Source organism: Pan troglodytes, chromosome 18 (assembly GCF_028858775.2).
Source record: "Pan troglodytes isolate AG18354 chromosome 18, NHGRI_mPanTro3-v2.0_pri, whole genome shotgun sequence".
Lineage (NCBI taxonomy): Eukaryota > Metazoa > Chordata > Mammalia > Primates > Hominidae > Pan > Pan troglodytes.
This window is the reverse complement of record NC_072416.2, coordinates 30,878,672-30,899,213: the sequence shown is the minus strand read 5'-3', so window position 1 is coordinate 30,899,213 and position 20,542 is coordinate 30,878,672. Positions and strand designations below refer to the sequence as shown.

Here is a 20,542-nt window from a genome sequence, read left to right as displayed (position 1 = left end):
CGACCCTCTCCTCTGCAAGCCCCTTGGCCACCGCTCCCAGGCCCACACCCCAGCCTGCGTAACGACCCCACACCTCACCTGCTCTGAGTTCTCTATTTCAGGCACTCCCCCCTCTGCTCTGCCCTTCTATCCTCTTCATCGCTTGCCCTGGTACCTGCAGGCATCAGCTTCAATCCACCGGCCGGGAGCGGTGGCTCACGCCTGTAATCCCAGCACTTTGGGAGGCCGAGGCAGGCGGATCATGAGGTCAGGAGATCGAGATCATCCTGGCTAACACGGTGAAACCTTGTCTCTACTAAAAATACAAAAAATTAGCCGGGCGTGGTGGCGGGCGCCTGTAGTCCCAGCTACTCGGGAGGCTGAGGCAGGAGAATCACTTGAACCCGGGAGGCAGAGGTTGCAGTGAGCCAAGATCGCACCACTGCACTCCAGCCTGAGCAACAGAGTGAGACTCTGCCTCTAAATAAATAAATAAATAAATAAATAAATAAATAAAATAAAAACTTCAATCCACCACCTGCAGCACTTTCTCACTACCCAGCAACCCCCTTCTGCCACCACCACGATGGCCTCCTGGAAAACACGCCCACTCCCATGCCCACCTGTCCTGCTATAGGACCAACCTGGCACAGCGCTAGCCAGGCATCCGCTCTCTGCCTGCACCAAGCAAGCCAACACTGCCTGGGAGGGTCACCCCGCAGCTGCCAGTGCCCCTTCTCATTCAGGGGCGTGGGTCTTGGAGAGGCACTCAGCAGAGTGCCCCCAACCTCCGCCCTCACTATGCCTCCCAGTTGCTTTTTCCTGCCCTTTCTGAGCAGCTTCTGAAACTGTAATTCGCCTGTGAGTCTCCTAGGGGTCTTGGTGAGGCCCGAGATTCCGCATTCCATCCTGCCAGCCCCCAGGGGTGCTGACGTTGCTGTCCGTGGAGCCCACTCTGTAGCAAGGTCTGGGATGACTTCCCACCTCCTCCTCTCTCCTCAAACAAACCGTGGCTCCCACTTCGCTGAGAAAACAGATGGATGAGATACATTTCCACTGCCTCCGCCATCAAACCACAACCCCTCCTCCAGCCTCCCTCCTCCTCCACTTCTTCCATCCGCTTCAGTGGCAGAAGGGCCCTTCCCCTGAGGGGCTACAGGGACCCAGATTCTTCAGAGGTTCCCTTCTTCGCCACTCCATCCTCCTCATTCTTTCTTTTTCTTTTTCTTTACCCTTTCCTTCCTTCCTTCCTTCCTTCCTTCCTTCCTTCCTTCCTTCTTTTTGAGACAGGGTCTTCCTCTGTCACCCAGGCCAGAGTGCTGGAGTGCAGTGGTGCAGTCATAGCTCACTGCAGCCTCTAACTCCTGGACTTAAGCGATCCTCCCACCTCAGCCTCCTGAGTAGCTGTTACTACAGGTATGCACCATGGTTGGCTAATTTTCTTATTTTTTGTAGACTCAGGGTTTCGTCACGTTGCCAAGGCTGGTCTTGAACTCCTCGGCTCAAACGATCCACCTGCCTTGGCCTCTCAAAGTGCTGGAATTACAGACATGAGCCACTGCACCGGGACCCCCTCATTCTTTTTCCAGGACTTTCTCATGGGCACCAAGGCTCTGGCGTCTCCTCCTGACCCACGTCTTGAGCCATTTCTGGGCCCCCGAACAAAGCTTCTTGAAGGAACTGGCTTCCTTCTCTCTGCTCTGCAACTTCCCAGTCTCTTTTGTTTGTTCTTATTATTTCTTCTCTTCTTATATACATATAGAAAATATACTTTTAATTTGTATTCAAGTTAGATATGCCCACTGTTTAGAATCAACGCACAGGGGCAGCCTCACCCCCATTTCTCACTTATTTTTTAAGAGATGGAGTCTCGCTCTGTCACCCAGGCTGGTGTGCATTGGTGTGATCACGGCTCACTGTAGCAATCCTCCCGCCTCAGCCTCCTGTGTAGCTGGGACCACAGGCACAAGCCCCAGTGACTGGCTAATTTGTAATTTTTTGTAGAGATGGGGGAGGGTCTCACTATATTGCCCAGGCTGGTTTCGAACTTCAGCCCTCTAGAGATCCTCCTGCCTCGGCCTCCCAAAGTGCTGGGGTTACAGCGTGAGCCACCACGCCCGGCCCCTTTTCCCACTTCATAAGGACAACCATCTCAACTCTTTTAGCTCGTGATTAGTCATTTTTACCTCCACATTTCCTACGTACCATGTTTACATTGCTTCTTTTCCAGTTTTAGGCATTCCTTACCAACCTCCCACTTTGGGAGAAGAGGATTTAGCTCCTTATGTCCAACCACTCCCTCTCCCACCCACTCCCACATCCTATCCCCCCTCACATTACAGTTGCATTATAACATTGGTAAGACTGGAAATGTTTACATATTGTGGAAACGTTATTTACAGCTCTGTGTGGAACACTATGATTCCTTTCTCTTTTTTTTTCTTTTTTTTTTTTAATAATAGGCTTTATATTTTAGAGTAGTTTTAGGCTTACAGAACAATTGAGCAGAACGTGTTTCTTTTTATTTTTTGAGACAGAGTCTCACTCTCTCACCCAGGCTGGAGCGCGGTGGCTCGATCTCGGCTCACTGCAACCTCCGCCTCCTGGGTTCAAGCGATTCTCCTGCCTCAGCCTCCCGAATAGCTGGGATTACAGGCACCCACCACCGTGCCTGGCTAATTTTTTTGTATTTTTAGTAGAGACGGGGTTTCACCATGTTGGCCAGGCCGGTCTTGGACTCCAGACCTCGGGTGCTCTGCCTTCCTCGGCGTCCCAAAGTGCTGGGATTACATGTGTGAGCCATCGCACCTGGCCTGAGCAGAACGCGTTTGAATTGACCAAGAGACTTTCAGTTTTGTAGTATACTTCCTCTCCTCCCAACAAATTTCTCCTACCATTAACATCTTGTATCAGCGTGGTGCACTTGTTAAAACTGATGAACCAAGATTGATACATAGTTGCTAACTAAAGTTCATATGTTACATCATCGGGGCTCATTCTTTGTTTTGTAGAGTTCCATGGGTTTTGACAAATATATGTTACAGGTCCACCCTCCCAGTATCATACAGAATAGTTTCACTGCCCTAAAAATCCACCATGCTGTACCTCTTCATCCCTCCCTCTCTCCTGCCAGCCCCCTGGCAACCACTGATCTTTTTATTCTCTTTAGTTTTGGTTTTTCCAGAATGTCATATCACTGGAGTCAGATAGTACTTTTCAGACTGGCTTCTTTCACGTAGCAATACACATTTAAGGTTCTTCTGTGTCTTTTGGGTGGCTTGATGGCTCATTTTATCACTGAATGTTCCATTGTATGGGTGTACCTATGGAAGGACATTGTCATTGTGGTTTCTTCCAAGTTTTGGCAATTATGAATAAAGCTGCTATAAATATTCATGTGCAGATATGACACCAAAAACAGGCAGCAAAAACAAGAATAGACAAGTGGGGCTGGGCGCAGGGACTCTCGCCTGGAATCCCAGCACTGTGGGAGGCCAAGGTGGGTGGATTGCTTGAGCTCAGGAGTTTAAGACCAGCCTGGGCAACACGGCATAACCCCATCTCTACAAAAAAATGAAATAGACAAGTGGGACTACATCAAACTAAAAAGCTTCTGCTTAGCAAAAGAAACAATCTACACAGTGAAAAGACAACCTATGGCCGGGCATGGTGGCTCATGCCTGTAATCCCAGCACTTTGGGAGGCCGAGGCAGGCGGATCACCTGAGGTCAGGAGTTTGTTGAGACCAGCCTGGCCAAAACGGTGAAACCCCGTCTCTACTAAAAATACAAAAATTAGCTGGGCATGGGGGCTCACACCTGTAATCTCAGCTACTTGGGAGCCTGGGGCAGGAGAATTGCTTGAACCCAGGAGGCGGAAGTTGCAGTGAGCCGAGACTGCGCCATTGCACTCCAGCCTGGTCAATAAGAAAGAAACTCTGTCTCAAAAGAAAAAAAAAAAAAAATCTGAAAGAGAGGCCAGGTGCGGTGGCTCACACCTTTAATCCAGCACTTTGGGAGTCCAAAGTGAAGGGACTGCTTGAGGCTATGAGTTTGAGACCAACCTGGGCAACATAATGAGACCCTGTCTCTAAAAAAAGAAAAAAATAATTCTCAAAATGGTATTAGCACTCCTGTGTTCTTTACAACAATATTCACAATAGCCAAATGTAGAAATAACCCAAATGGGTTGAATGGATGAAAAAAATGTGATCTATACATGCAACAGGGACTACTACAATTAAGCCTTAAAAATATGCGATGACAGGCCAGGCATGGTGGCTCACGCCTGTAATCCCAGCACTTTAGGAGGCTGAGGTAGGTGGATCACACGGTCAGGAGTTCGAGACCAGCCTGGCCAATATGGTGAAACCCTATCTCTACTAAAAATACAAAAATTAGCCAGGCGTGGTGGTGCATGCCTGTAGTCCCAGCTACTCAGGGGGCTGAGGCAGAAGAATCGCTTGAACCTGGGAGGCGGAGGTTGCAGTGAGCCAAGATCACGCCACTGCACTCCAGCCTGGGTGACAGAGTGAGACTCCGTCTCAAAAAAAAAGAAAGAAAGAAAGAAAAAAAATATGTGACAACATAGATGAAACTCAAGGACATTATGCAAAGCAAAATAAGCCACAGAAGGACACATATCTCATAATTCCACTTATATGGGATATCTAAAGAAGTCTAATTCCTAGATTTTGGTTCTATAGTTGTCAGAGTTGCAGAAGAAATTGGGGAATAGCTCATCAGTAGGCATAAAGATTCAATAAAGCAAGATGAATAAGCTCTAAAGAGCTGCTGTGTAACTCTGTACCAGGGGCTCCCACCTGGAATCCCAGCACTTTGGGAGGCTGAGGCTAGAGGACCACTTGAGCCCAGGAGTTCAAAACCAGCCTGGACAACATAGCGAAACTCTATCCCTATAAAAAATTTAAAAATTAACTGGACATGGTGGCATGCATCTGTAGTCCCAGCTACTCTGGAGGCTGAGGATGGAGGATTGCTTGAGCCCAGGAGATGGAGGCTGCAGTGAGCTGTGATTGTACTCCAGCCTCGGCAGCAGAGTGAGACCATGTCTCAAATAAAACAACCATGTATTATACATGTATTGTACATTTAAATATGTTAGGAGGACAAATCTCATATTAAGTGTCCTTACCACAGTAAAATGAAACTAGCAAATATTCATGTGCAGGATTTTCTGTGGGCGTAAATTTTCAACTTATTTGGGTAAATACCAAGGAGCACTTGATATTTTCTGCCATTCTATGGCTTCTCTTCACATTCTCTTGGCAGAATCTTTTGCAGGGCAGAAATTTTCATTTTAAATTTCTTTCCCTTTTCTGTTCAAAAGTTTCGGTTTTCCTGGGTTTGATAACATTTTTTGGAGAGGGGAGTACTTGTTTACCTACATGTTTATATATCAGTCAACCCATATTCTCCCCTACTTGTGTAAATGTGTCCAAAATTCAAAGACATTAGGTATTCTATCAAGTTCATCTGCTTGAAGAGATCTCTTCTCTTATTTGAGTGTGAACTGCGAGATTCCCTTCTCCTCTCTCTTACATTCAATTCCTGTTTCCTGGAGTCCAGATGTTACTCTCTTTTTTGGGGGTGGGGGGACAGAGTCGCATTCTGTCACCCAGCCTGGAGTGCAGTGGTGTGATCTTGGCTCACTGCAACCTCTGCCTCCCAGGTTCAAGTGATTCTCCTGTCTCAGCCTCCCGAGTAACTGGGATTACAGGCGTGTGCCACCATGCCCAGCTAATTTTTGTATTTTTAGTAGAAATGGGGTTTCACCATGTTGGCCAGGCTGGTCTTCAACTCCTGACCTCAGGTGATCTGCCTGCTTTGGCCTCCTAAAGTGCTAAGATTACAGGTGTGAGCCACTACTCCTGGCCCAGGTCTTACTCTTTATTGTTTTTCTTGTTTACTATTTCTTGTTTTACTTGGTTTACTCCCTTATTTTAGTGGAGTACATCCTCCAGTAGCTTTCTCAAGTAAGGGTGCGTAGGCCGGGTGCAGTGGCTCACGCCTGTAATCCCAGCACTTTGGGAGGCTGAGGCGGGTGGATCACAAGGTCAGGAGATCGAGACCATCCTGGCTAACATGGTGAAACCCCGTCTCTACTAAAAGTACAAAAAATTAGCCAGGCGTGGTGGCGGGCGCCTGTAGTCCCAGCTACTCGGGAGGCTGAGGCAGGAGAATGGCGTGTACCCGGGAGGCAGAGCTTGCAATGAGCGGAGATCATGCTGTTGCACTCCAGCCTGGGCAACAGAGCAAGACTCCATCTCAAAAAAATAAATAAATAAATAAATAAATAAATAAATAAATAAATAAGAAAGGGTGCATAGGAGGTAAAATTTTTGAGCTCTTGCCAATCTGAAAATATTGTTTTTTCTACTCTCACTTTATTAGTAGTTTGGCTAAGTATTGAATTCTATGCTGAGGGCTGGGCACGGTGGCTCATGCCTGTAATCCCAGCACTTTGGGAGGCTGAAATGGGAGGATCACTTGAGCCAGGAGTTCAAGACCAGCCTGGGCAACATGGTAAAACCCTGTTTCTACAAAAATTAAAAAATTGGCCGGGTGTGGTGGCACTGACTGTGGTCCCAGGTACCCAGGAGGCTCAGATAGGAGGATCATTTGGGCTCAGGAGGTTGAGACTGCAGTGAGACATGATTGTGCCACTGCACTGTAGCCTGGGTGACAGAGCAAAACCCTGTCTTTAGTAATAATAATAATAATTCTAGGCTGAAAATAATTTTCTTTTCTACTTTTGGAAACATAGTTCCGGCAGATCGTGGTGGCTCACGCCTGTAATTCCAGCACTTTGGGAGGCCAAGGTGGGTGGATCACGAGATCAAGAGATCGAGACCATCCTGGCCAACATGGTGAAACCTCATCTCTACTAAAAATACAAAAATTATCTGGCTGTGGGGGTGTGCGCCTGTAGTCCCAGCTACTCTCGAGGCTGAGGCAGGAGAATCGCTTGAACCTGGGAGGCGGAGGTTGAGTGGAGATCATGCCACTGCACTCCAGCCTGGCGACAGAGCACAAGACTGTGTCTCAAAAAAACAAAAACAAAAACAGAAAAAACATAGTTCATTGTCTTCTCGTTTCCAGGAATGCTGTTGAGAAGTCCGATGCCATTATGATTCTTGATACTCTATACAATTTTGGAGAATTTTCTTCTTGTCCCAGTGTCTTGAAATTTACTGGCGATTGGCTTTGGCATGGGTCTATTTTTATCCTTTGTTTTTGTTTGTTTGTTTGTTTGAGACGGAGTCTTGCTCTGTCACCCAGGCTGGAGTGCAGTGGTGCAATCTTGGCTCACTGCAACCTCTACCTCCCGAGTTCAAGCGATTCTCGTGCCTCAGCCTTGAGAGTAGCTGGGACTACAGGTGCGTGCCACGACTCTCAGCTAATTTTTTTTTTTTTTTTTTTGTATTTTTAGTAGAGATGGGATTTTACCATATAGGCCAGGCTGGTCTCAAACTCCTGACCTCAGGTGATCCACCCGCCTCAGCCTCCCAAAGTGCTGGGATTACAGGTATGAGCCACCGAGCCTGGCCAATAGTTTTGATTTCTGGGCAACATAGTGAGACCCATCTTTACAAAAAAAAAAAAAACCCATTTTTAAAAATGAGCCAGGTGTGGTGGTGCACACCTATGATCTCAGCTACTCAGGAGGCTGAGGTAGGAGGATTGCTTGAACCCCAGAAGTGGAGGCTGCAGTGAGCCCTGATCCCACCACTGCACTCCAGCCTAGTTGACAGGGTGAGACTCTATCTCTAAACAAAAACAAAAACCAAAAAACCCCCAGAACTGTTACTACCATATTTAGATATTTAAGAAAATATACTATAACTATGAAACAAAAACTGGATGCTATTTTACAGGGAGAGGGACCTCCAGGAATGAACAAAACTGTTTTATAAAGATGGGGTCTCACCATGTTGCCCAGGCTGGTCTCAAACTCCTAGGCTCAAGCAATCCTCCCACCTCAGCCCCCCAAGTAGCTGGGACTACAGGTGCACACCACCACGCCTGGTTAATTTTTACCTTTTTTTAGAGACAAGGTCTTGGCTATGTAGCTCAGGCTGGTCTTGAACTCCTGGCCTCAAGCAATCCTCCCAGTTCAGCCTCCCAAAGCGCTGGGATTACAGGCATGAGCCACTGCGCCTGGCCGCAAGGACATTTGATGATTTAAACCCTTCTTACCCTAGTCCTCCTGGGGTTCAGCCCCAGCTTTACTCTCATTTCCAGAGGTACTTAGGCTATTAATGCCAGCACCTTTCGGGGATTTGGCAGTATAGATTATACTCCTTGGCCTGTCCTAACCCCAGTTTAGGGTTCACTTAAAGTGCAAATTCCTCAGCCTGCTAAGTCAGTTATTACCACGTGTTCATTTATCTTCCAGATTCCAAAATGGTGTTGCTATTTTCTCCATTTTCAGTTGATGAGTTCTCACTGCTTCATGCTGTGTTAGGCAGAACAGTGGCCCCCTGCAAACATCCATGTCCTAATCTCCATTAGCCGTGAACATGTTACCTTCCATGGCAAAAGGGACTTTGCAAATGTGATTAAGGTTAAGAAGCTTGAGAAGGGGAGATCAGTCTGGATAATTCAGGTGAGCCCAAACTAATCACATGAATTGTGAAAACCTCTCCCAGGTGTGGTCAGAGAAAGTGATATGCCACGAATAGTGGCTCACGCCTGTAATCCCAGCACTTTGGGAAACTGAGGCGGGAGGATCACTTGAGCTCAGAAGTTCGAGACCAGCCTGGGCCACATAGTGAGATGCCTCCGCCTCCCCCCACCCCATCTTTATAAAAAATTAAAAATTAGGCTAGGTGCAGTGGCTCAAGCCTGCAATCCCAGCACTTTGGGAGGCTGAGGTGGGTGGATCACCTGAGGTCAGGAGTTTGAGACCAGCTTGGCCAACATGGTGAAATGGTGTCTCTACTAAAAATAAAAAAAATAGCCAGGTGTGGTGGTGCACACCCATAATCCCAGCTACTCAGGAGGCTGAGGCAGGAGAATCGATTGAACCCTGGAGGCAGAGGTTGAAGTGTGCTGAGATCGCACCACTGCACTCCAGCCTGCGCAACAGAGTGAGACTCTGTCTGAAAAAAAAAATTTTAAATTAGCCGTGGTGTGTGGCGCATGTCTGTAGTCCCAGCTACTTGGGGGACTAAGGAGGGAGGACCACTTGAGCCCAGAAGGTCAAGGCTGCAGCAATCCTGATTGGGCCATTGCACTTCTGCCTGGGCTACAGAGCAAGATCCTGTTTTTTTTTTAAAAAAAAAAAAAAGAAAGAAAGAAAAGAAAAAAGAAAGTGATGTGATGAGAAATCAGAGAGATGCTACCTTGCTGGAGGGAGGTGGTCACGGGCCAAGGCATGCAGGTGCCTTTTGGAAGATGGAAAAATCAAAGAAATGGGTTCTTGCCTGTAGCATCCAGAAAGCCCTTCCAGGAAGAGCTTCCTAGAGCCGTCCTGTCAACACTTTGATTTCAGCTCAGTGAGATCTGTGTCAGTTTTGACATATAAAACCGTAAGAATTATCTTGTTTAGTTTAAGGCAACTCAGTTTATGGCAATTTGTTATGGAAGCAATAAAACACTGATGCACACACCTTAAAAAATTCACTCACTATCCTTTTTCTTTTCTTTTCTTTTCTTTTTGTAAGAGACAGGGTCTCCCTTTGTCACCTAGGGTTGAGTGCAGTGGTGTGATCATAGCTCACTGCAGCCTTGAACTCCTGGGCTCAAGCGATCCTCCCACCTCAGCCTCTCCAGGAGCTGGGAATACCCATACGTGCCACTATGCCCAGGTAATTTTTAAAATTTTTTTGTAGAGACAGGGTCTTGCCCGGGGTGGTCTTGAACTCTTGGGCTCCAGTGATCCTTCTGCCTCAGCCTTCCAAGGTGTCGGGTTACAGTTGTGAGCCACTGCACTCAGCCTCACTGTCCTTTCAATGGGGCTTTAGGATACAGAGAAATTACATGTGTGTGTTCAATCTTCCTTCTTTAACCACATCAAACCTGGTTTTGTTTCCACTGCTTCATGTTTGCATTCTTTTTTTTTTTTTAATTGAGACAGAGTCTCACTCTGTGCAGTGGTACAATATTGGCTCACTACAACCTCCACTTCCCAGGTTCAAGCTATTCTCCTGCCTTAGCCTCCCGAGTAGCTCAGATTACAGGTGCGTGCCACCACGCGGGGCTAATTTTTGTATTTTTAGTAGAGATAGGGTTTCATCATGTTGACCAGGCTGGTCTCGAACTCCTGACCTCAAGTGATCCGCCTGCCTCACTCTCCCAAAGTGCTGGGATTACAGGAGTGAGCCACCGTGCCAGGCTTCATGATGCATTCTTATCAAAGTCACTCTTGACTTCTACATCACTAAATCTAATCTTTTTTCTTTTTTAAAAAATTATTTATGTTTTTAATTTTAATTTTTATATTTTTTAGAGATAGGGTCTTCCTCTGTTGCCCAGGCTGGAGTGCAGTGGTACAATCACTGTAACCTTGAACTCCTGGGCTCAAGCAATCCTCCTGCCTTAGCCTCCTCCCAAGTAGCTAGGACTACAGGTGCATGCCACCATGCCCGGCTAGTATTTATTTATTTATTTATGAGACAGAGTCTTGCTCTGTCTCCCAGACTGGACTATAGCGGCGCCATCATGGCTCGGTGTAACCTCGACCTCCCAAGTTCAAGCAACCCTCCCACCTCAACCTCCTGAGTAGCTGGAACTACAGACATGCGCCATGATGCCCGGCTTTTATTTCTTTCTTTTTTTTTATAGAGATGGGGGTCTCATGTTGCCCAGGCTAGTCTCAAACTCCTGGCCTTAAGTGATCCTCCTGCCTCTGCCTCCTCAAGTGCTGGGATTACAGCTGTGAGCCATCACACAAGCCCTATTTTTTTTTTTTTCCTCTCTCACTTTTTGTAGAGATGGGGGTCTCCCTATGTTTCCCTGGCTGGTTTCGAATCCTGGGTTCAAGCAATCCTCCTGCCTCGGCCTCCCAAAGTGCTGGGATTGCAGGCGTGTTCCAATGCGCCTGGCAGCTGAATCTAATCTCGTTTCCCTGGACTGCTCACATCTTTGAAGCAGGTGGACCACGCCCCCTCTCCTCGCGACACTTCCTTGGTTTCCGTGACGGCCCAGGCTCTCAGTTTCCCTCCCACTTTCCCAGCTGCTCCTTCTCTGCCTCCCTCGCTGGCTTCTCCTCCACATGATCTCAATACCGCGGAGTCCTCAGGGCCCTGTCCTGGAGCCTCTTCCCTCCCCTCTTTCCCGTGTGATCTCATGGCTTGCAACACCATCTTTTTACCAATGACCCTGAAGTTCCACCGTCAGCCGAGAGGCTCCTCTACTGAACTCCAGACTCTCATTATGATGTCCTCTCTTGACATCTTCACTTGGACACCTCACCTGCTTCTCAAGTGGAAAATATCTGTGGCAGGAATTTTTTTTTCTTTTTTTTTGAGACGGAGTCTCGCTCTATTGCCCAGGCTGGAGTGCAGTAGTGCAATCTCTGCTCTGCAACCTCCGCCTCCCGGGTTCAAGCTATTTTCCTGCCTCAGCCTCCTGAGTAACTGGGACTACAGGTGTGTGCCTCCATGCCTGGCCAATTTTTGTATTTTTAGTAGAGATGGGGTTTCACTGTGTTGGCCAGGCTGGTCTTGAACTCCTGACCTCAAGTGATCCGCCCGCCTCTGCCTCCCAAAGTGCTGGGATTACAGGCGTGAGCCTGTATTCTTGATGTTCTCACCAAGTCTTTTCCTCCCTCGAATCTGCCCATCACCCATGCACCTCTGCAATCCCCAAAGCCCAGATCACCCCGGATTCCCTTCCTCCTCTGACCCATCAGAAAATTCTGTGGATTTGTCTCCAATGTTTGTTTGTTTTTATTTTATTTTTAGTTTTAGAGACAGGGTCTTGCTGTGTCACCTAGGCTAAAGTGTGGTGACACAATCACAGCTCACTGCAGCCTCAAACTCCTGGGTTCAAGCAACCCTCCCACCTCAGCCTCCTGAGTAGCTGGGACTACAGGCCCATGACACCATGCCTGGCTAATTTTAGAATTTTTCTTTTGCAGGGATAGGATCTCATTATGTTGCCCAGGCTGGTCTGGAGCTCCTGGGCTCAGGCAATCCTCCTGTTTTGGTCTCCCAAAGTGCTGGGATTATAGGCATGAACCACTGTGCCCAGCCTCCTAAATATGTTCAGAAAGCACTTTCTTACTTCCCCATCTCCAAAGCCGCTCACCACTGTGACCTCCACGTTGGCGTCCTCTATTCATTCTGGCCCATCACCATTGATTCTCCCAAGCATAGCCTGAAATATCCTTTAAAATGTCAATCAGATTATACAACTTCCCCCATTTAAGAGCTCTCAAAGGCTTCCCAATTCCTTCTGGAACAAAATCCATCTCCTCGCCATGGGTGCCAAGGCCTGCGTGGCCTGACTGTTCCTGTCCCTCCTGCCCTGCCTCTTGTCACTGTCCCCGTCATTTGCTCTGCCTCGGCTACACTGAGCCCTCCTCGTGCTCCTGCCTACCTGTTGCTCTCAATTTGCTTTGCCTGAGCTGCTGTTACTACCCCTCTCCCCACTGCTGGCTACTTCTCATTCTCTAGGTCTTAGATGAAATATCCTCACCTCCCTGTTTACCGTATGCAAAGCAGCTGTCTCCACCATCCCTGGTAATTTCCTTCACAATGGGCTTTGAACCTTGACAATTTGTTTATTTGTTCACTTGTGTTTTGTTTGACTCCCTCATTAGATATAAACCCCATGAGAGCAGGGATGGTATTTTCAGTCCAGTTTCTGGTGCTAGCCCACAAAAGCTATGCAACGAAATTTGTTGAGTGAATGAATGAATGAGCACATTGGGCATCTATTATGTACTGGATGCTTTCATGTAGACGGGACTATATTTCCCAGCTTTTCTTGCAATGAGCTGTTCTGGCCAATGCATGTGGGCAGAAGTAAAGGAGGCCATTTCCAGCTTTGGTTCATAAAAACCTCATGTGTGGTCTCCACTCTTGTTCTTCATCTGCAAGCTGGATGCAGAAGATCCAGCAGTGGCCGTGGGTGATGACAGAGTTACAAGATGAGAGGAGCCTGGATCCCTGAAAGATCACGTGGAGCAGAGTCTCCTCCATCACCACCCCCACCCCAAAACACACACACACCCAGAATATAAGGCTCTTCTGTGTTAAGCCATTACGATTGCCAAGCTTATTTATTCCAACAGCTTGCCTCACCTTAATTAATACATCAAAACACCAGATGTAGGTGGCTGGTGAACATTACTGTGGGTGATGCGTTTGCTGACAAATTTTCATCAAATGCAGATGTGTTTTCTGTGGGGCTGTCTCTTGCATTGTCCCACAACAGAAGCCGAGGGCACAGTGCTCACACCTCTATTATAGCACATTGTGCTGTCTGTTCGAGCGTGTGTTGTTTTTGTCTTCACTAGGCTGTGAGCCCCTCCAGGGACATGGCTGTGTCACATTCATCGCAGTGGCCTCAGCATCCAGTCCCCAGGGAGCCTCAGGGAAAATGTACTGAATCCACAAAGGAGTGAACTGGTCACCTGCCCCCCTTCGTTGCCTTTCTTTCCCTACAAATGCCTGAGAAAGTCCAACTCTTTAATTTTGCAGAGACCCAAAGAGAAGTGACTTCCCCAGGATCACACAGAAGCAGGATGCACCAGAATTAGCCTGCCCAGGGCTGCTAAACGTGGCAGCCAGCTATTCTAGGACTGAATCCTGGAGCCTACCAGGGGCTGGAGCAAGGCTGGGAGAGGCAGGGCGGGGTTGGCTGGGGGCAGCCACAGATTTCTCTAAGCCCCCAAGGTGACCCCACCCAGCCTCATTGCCCCACTGCCCCTCCTCCAGCAGCAAAGAAACACTCCAGAGCCTTCTGTCCCACCCTCCCCAGCCAGCACTGGCTCCTGCAGCCTGGGCGGACACATCACTCAGTATTTTTAGTTTCACCACCTGGCACCTGTGGTCACTGTCTCTGCCCAGCCTGGCCCTGTCCCCTCCCAGGTCTTAAAGGGCCAGAACCTGCCAGCTAGAAAGGAGACCAGCTCCTGCAAACATAGGCTACCATACTCCCAGGGCAGGAGGCAGAGACACATCCCCTACAGAGAGTCCCCAGAATCAGAGGTGGGAGATGAAGGGATGAGGGATGAGGGGGCAGGATTTCACGGCTGCCAACCCTAAGGCCTATGCCTGTCTCTTTCTGGGGCTTCCCAAATGCTGGTTTGCTTACGTTGTTCACCTGGAGGAAACTGATCAACATTACACATCCATCCTAAGACCTGAAGCTGCAAAATCTCCGATGCAGGGTCTGGGAGTGTAGTATTTTTTAACAATTCAACTCAGATTATTCCCATGCCCTCTCTCTTTCTCTTTTTTGAGACAGGGTCTCACTCTGTCGCCTAGGCTGGAGTGCAGGGGCGTGATCATAGCTCAGTGCAGCCTCGAACTTCTGGGCTCAAGGGATCCTCTTGCTTCAGCCCCTGGAATAGCTGGGACTACAGGTGCATGCCACCATGCCTGGCTAATTGTGTGTGTGTGTGTGTGTGTGTGTGTAGATGGGAGTCTCACTGTGTTGCCTAGGCTGGTCTCGAACTCCTGAGCTCAAGCGATCTACCCGCCTTGGCCTCCCAAAGGTCTGGGGTTACAGGTGTGAACCACCACATCCCGCCTGATGCCCTATCTTTCAGTGTTATATTCGTTCGTTCATTCATTCATGTATTCATTCAACAAGCATTTTGAGTGTTCACTATGAACATGGGGTTCTATTATGAGACCACTGCTTAGGAGTTCTTGCTTAGGGCAAGAAGCCCTTCTGCACCTATTATTTCCTTGCCTCTCCTCACTTGCCCCTGTTTTGCCTTGAGTCTTCCCCATTGCTTGCTCCAGTGCCTATGGGTCAGGTCCCCGGCTCAGCGTCCAGGCCCTCTGTGATCTGGCCCTGTTCTGCCAGCCTCATCCTCACCATCCACACTTTGTTTCTTATTTGCAGCAAGCCTTCCCTCTTGCTGTTCCCACTGGCTGCGATGCCCTTTCCTCAGCCTCTCTCACCCCTGGGAAGGCACTTGCACGTTAAGACAGACCTGGTGGGCCTCCGATGGCTCCTGTGGGCAGAGGTGGTCTGTTTTGCCTCCTGACTTCCTAGGCACTGTGCACCCACGCCCATCAAGATGCCCACTACTCTGTGCAGAACTGACCTGTCTTCTCTTTTGTCTCTCCTAGCAGGCTGTGACCCTGTGAGCCAGGTTCCAGTCCCCAGCCCAGGCCCTGGCAGTCTGTGGGTGGCCAGTCACTGTGTTGAATGTTAAGCTGACAACCATAGCAGGGAACATCCTCCCATTTCACAGATGAGGAGACAGAGGCCCACGGAGCGGGAACTGTGCACCCAGAGTCCAACAGAGAAAGTCAGGGAGGAACCCAGCCCAGGCTCCAGGAGCCCTCGCCTGGCCCACTTGTCCTGGAAGGATCCTGGAGGGGGAAACTGGCTTGGCCCATGCCTACCCTTTTCCCCACCCAGGGCAGGGTAGTGCTGACTCAGACAGTGATGGAGGCACAGGCAGGCTGGGCTGGAGCAGAGGTGACCCCTGTCTCCCCTGCAGATCACTCCCAGAGCCTGTGGTCACAGCCTGGATAATGCACTTGGCTGGAGCCTGGGTTTCCCTGCAGGTGGGGGTGGGGAGAGCTGGCTAAAGGAACAATGATCTCTAGGGCTTGAACTCCCACTGGGCCCCAGGCACAGCCCTTCCCTCCACATAGGTATGCAGCACTCATACCTGCTCCCACAAACATGTACACAGGCTCACAGTCACACACAGTCACCCCCAATACCCAGTCACGCAGCCACACAAACCATTCTGTCTCTCTCCCTCTCTCTTTTACACACACACACACACACACACAAGCAAATACACATGCACGCATTTTCGTGTATGAATTCAACAAAGATGGAACATCTGTTAGGTGCCACTGCAGTGCAGGATGGAAAGGTGGCTCTCAGGTTAGGGTGGGACAAGGACATCCAGGAGGGCTTCCTGAAGGAGGAAGTGTTGCAGCTGGGCCTGGATGGAGGAGAATAGGGGAAGAGAAGTCTGGGCAGAGTTTCACTGGAGGTGAATATAGGGGAACAGAGTGAGATGAGGTGGGGAGTGTCGGCCCCAATCACGCAGGCCTTGAATGCTCAGCCGAGTGTTAACTTTATCCCACGGGAGCTGGGAGCCATGGAGGGCTCTGAGCAGGGGAGGGACATGCTCACTGTGGGAGAGGACGTGAAAGCCACTCTGGGGCTAGGGTGGGGGAGATAGGAAGGAGGCTGTGGCAACAACCAGGTAAGAGATCTGAGATCTGAAGCAGGAAGTGGCAGTGGGTGGTAAGCAGTGGACAGAGAGAGATTGACTTGAAGCAAGACTGCCAGGCCCACAGGCACCCTGGGTTGAGCGCTGTGCCCACCTGCTGCCCACCCACTGGCCACCCACGAGCACTGACCTCCGCAATGGGACTGCTTCCAGCAGCTCCTCTTCCTCCTCCCTGTGGAAGCAGACGAAGCAGAAGGCCGGCACATCATCGACTCCGCAGCCCATGGGCCAGGCCGGAGGCAGCTCCAGGACAGGGCAGGGGTGGCCAGGGGTGGCCTCCGCAGCATCATCGCCAGCCTGGGCAGGAGTCCCTGAGCCAGGGCGCTCCAGGGTCAGCAGCCCGTCGGCTTCAGGGCTCTGCACTTGCCCGCCCGCCACCTGTGCCTTCTCACTCAGGTTGCCCGTCGCCTCGGTGGGTGGAGGAGCCGGGGGCTCTGTCTGGCGGGGGCTCCTGACTTGACCCGCGGGGGTTCCAGCCACGGGGCTGGGCCGTGGGAAGCAGTGTCCAGCCACCTGGATTCCGAGGTGGCTGGTGGGCAGACGGAGGTCTGGGAGTGCCCCCCAACTGCCCCTGTGGAGCCCTAGGCCCCCCGGCTGCCCACTCTGTGGCTGTCTGTCAGAGGCAGGACTAGGAGGGCAGGCTTGCAGGTGTCCCGTGCCTCAGTCCCCCTGTCTGTCCAGCCGTCTGCTCCTCCTGGTCCAGCCAGCACGGCCGCAGAGGTGCCTTCCCTAAGAAAGTTTGTTCTCCTCGGCTGGGGTGAGTGGCATGGGTGGCCTCCAGGAGAGAGGGTTGGGACCTGCAGCTGAAAGACGGGCAAGGGCCAGGTGAGGCTGGCACGGTGCCCACGCTGTCCTCGAGAAAAGTTCTGAACCCTGGAGTCCCGGTCCCGGCTCGGCTGCGACTGGTGGCTCTCCCGGCTCCCTGCTCTCCCCAGCTCCAGTGGCTTCTCTGGCAGACTGGCTGGGCTGTGGGTATTAATAGCTCCACATTCACGCTGAGAAGCCTGGAGGTTAACTCCTTCTCTGCCAGAGCTGGGGAGGCTGGCAGGGCGGGCGGGTGCGGCCAGGCAGCGTGGCGAAGTGGCCTCGGGGAGCAGAGGGAAGGGCGGTGCCTTGATCCTGCCCCCGCTCTGAGCCTGGCTGCTGCAGCAGGACCCTCAGTGCCACCTCCTGCCCATGAGTCTCTGTGCCGCACTGGGCTCCCGGGGCTTGGGAGTGTGTGGGCCACCTGACCCCTCCACATGTACCCCCAGGAAGTTGGGGGGCCCTGGGAGGGGGCACTGGGAGCTCAGGGCAGCCCCTCTGGGATAGAAGGGGCTCAGGGCTTCAGGGAGCATCCCCAGGGCTCCCAAACTCACACAATCACCCCTCAATTTCCTGGGTCCTCCCATGTTCCCTTAACAGTCACCTTTGCCAACCCTGGGCCCAGGTCTGGGGTTGGCTTCAGTGAGACCCAGTGACGAAGCAGCCACAGTGCCTAGCGTATTTTATTGAAGAGTATGGGAAGAGGGTGGGAGTGGGGGAATCATAAGAGAATTTGTTTGCCTGAATCTATTTATTTATTTATTTATTTACTTATTTGAGACAGGGTTTTGCTATGCTGCCCAGGCTGGTCTCAGACTCCTGGGCTCAAGCGATCTTCCCATCTCAGCCTCCCAAGTAGCTGGGATTACAGCTACTGCACCAGGCTTGGAAATGTTTATTGAGCACCTGCTTGGTGCCAGGCACCGTGCTGGACATGGACACACAGCAGTGAAGTGGGCAGGTGCCGTTCCTCTTTGGTGGGTTTGGGTGTCACTGCAGGAGGTGACACCAGTGGAGCTGCAGCTTGCTTGCATAGTGCCATCATGTGAGTTAGGAAAAGGTGCTTCCCGCCAAGCAGGTACAGCCCCAGCACCAGCTTGTAGTGTGGGCCCAGGCTGGGTTTCGGCCTCACTCACCTCCTCTGCAATTGACAACATGCACCACCATTCACAATGGCTCTGGAAACACCCGTAAACCAAGGAAAAATAAATTCAGATTGTCCAAAGTGCTACGAAAAAAATAAAACAGGGACATGTGACAGGCTGATGGGGAGGTAGTTAGATGGGGTGTTCAGGGAACACCTCCCAAGAAGGGAACACTGGAGCTGAAACCTGCAGGAGGAGGAGGAGGAGGAGGAAGGAGGAGGAACCAGCCAGATCTGGAGGCAGAACATTCTAGGAAGAGGTGCAAAAGCCCAGAGGCAAGAACTGGCTGGCATTTGAGGAGGAGAGTGAGAGGCAGAGATCTTTAAGCTGGGCCTTGAAGAGTGAGTAGAGTTTTCCAGGGGGCTCAAGAGAGGAGGTATCACCAGCAGAGAGAATAGAGTATGCAAAGGCTCAGAGGCATGGAAGGCAGGGACGGTGCATGGCAAGGCAGCAAGAAGCAGAGGTGATGCAGTCGGAGATGCATGAGGGATTGGTTCCAGAGCTGCCCATCCAGGGCTTTGAGGAGGAAGGGTGGGTGGGAGGAAGATGGAAGTGGGAACTCGGGTCAGCTAAGGGGCTGAGGAGTTTGGAGGTGGGGAAGCAGAGAGGCTTGGAAGGGACCATCGATATATGTGGAACTGAGTTCCACTGGCTGGAAGAATAGGTCTGGGCCTCCTTGGCCCAGAGAAGGTGGAGGGTTGGAACACAGCAGCCATGTACAGTTGTTTAGGCTGTGCACAATGCACAAGGACACCCTGGCAGATAGCAGCCCGTCAGGGGTCAGGGAGAGGGGAGAGGGGAGGGGAGGGGAGGATGGATGGGGGGTGGTATCCAGCCCTACCTCTGCTCTGCCAAGACTTGCACTTTTCAACTGTGACAGCATGGGGAGTTGCCTTTTTCTTACTGGCCCACCCAAAATGGTGCTTCTTTCTTATTGGTTAGTCTGAAGGGTGCCTTTAAAAAATTAGTCCCCCTAGGCTGAACGCAGTGGCTCAGGCCTGTAATCCCAGCACTCTGAGAGGCCGAGGAGGGTGGATTGCCTGAGGTCAGGAGTTCGAGATCAGCCTGGCCAACATGGTGAAACCCCATCTCTACTAAACATGCAAAAATTAGCCAGTCATGGTGGCGCACACCTGTAATCCCAGCTACTCAGGAGGCTGAGACGGGAGAATTGCTTGAACCCAGGAGACAGAGGTTGCAGTGAGCCGAGATTGCGCCATTGCAGTCCAGCTTGGGAGACAGAGAGAGACCCTGTCTCAAAAAAAAAAAAAAGAAAAAAGAAAAAATTAGTCCCCCTAGAAGGGTGCCTTTTTCTAACTGATCTATTCAGAGGGCATGCATTCATTTTCAAATTGGTCCGCTCAAAGGGGTGGCCTCTTCCAATTGCTTTACCCAAAGGGGGTGCTTTTTTCCGATTGGCACAAAGGGGTCCCATAGACTGGGCTGCGGGGGAGGCCGCAGTGGCCCAGGCTCTGCTACGGACCTGCTATGTGACTTTGGGAGTCACTGTTCCTCTCTAGAACCACAGACTGAGCAAGAGGACAGCTGGGCCAATCGCTGCACTGTGCAGAGGCGGAGAATGAGCCCAGAAAGGGGCAGCAACTTTGCTGAGGTTACACGGTGACACACAGCAGAGCTGCCACTCGACTCTTGCCTCTGTGCTCTATCCTCCCTGCATCGGCTTAGGTCGCTGGCTGCGCCGTGGACTCGGTGTTTCTTTAAGGAGAGGACAGGGAATGAGAGGGGACAAGAGACAGGGAGGGGAGGGCAGCCTAGGCTATAGCTCCCTGGGGTGGGGGTCAGAAGGGGTCAGGGTGACCCAGGCCTCTAGAAGCCCCTTCCCGCCTCCCCCCAGCCCCATGGGGTTGTCATTTGCAGATGTTAATTATTCACGATGCTGCCGCTTTGCCTGGTTTTAATGCACTTTGATGGTGTTCTCTAGCTAATGGGGAAAATCAATAGGTCTTAATTCTTAGTGGCTGTGAAGCTCTGTCTGTCTCCTGTTTGGGTGGCTGGGCCTGGCTCTTCGGCTGGAGGTAGCGGGTAGAGGCTCAGACACAGTTCACAAGAGCCTAAGACTCCACCTTTCCCCTCCCACCCCTGACCCTCTTCTGATGACAGCCTAGGGAAGGAGGATTAGAGTCACCATGCAGCTCCAAACTCTGCCCTGAACATCTTGGAGGGTCTGACCCCTTCAATCTCGGCCA

General features: G+C 50.7%; 1 protein-coding gene across 1 annotated transcript in view; it reads right to left on the bottom strand.

Moving 5' to 3' along the window:
- Positions 1–17,328, bottom strand: part of SBK1 (SH3 domain binding kinase 1) — a 64,032-nt gene extending 46,704 nt beyond the window's left edge. Inside the window, exon 1 of the mRNA XM_016929691.3 lies at positions 16,517–17,328. Coding sequence (XP_016785180.2) covers positions 16,517–16,611 — 95 coding nt within the window. The 5' untranslated portion in view covers positions 16,612–17,328. The remainder of the gene's footprint in view (positions 1–16,516) is intronic.
- Between the last annotated feature and the right edge of the window lie 3,214 nt (positions 17,329–20,542).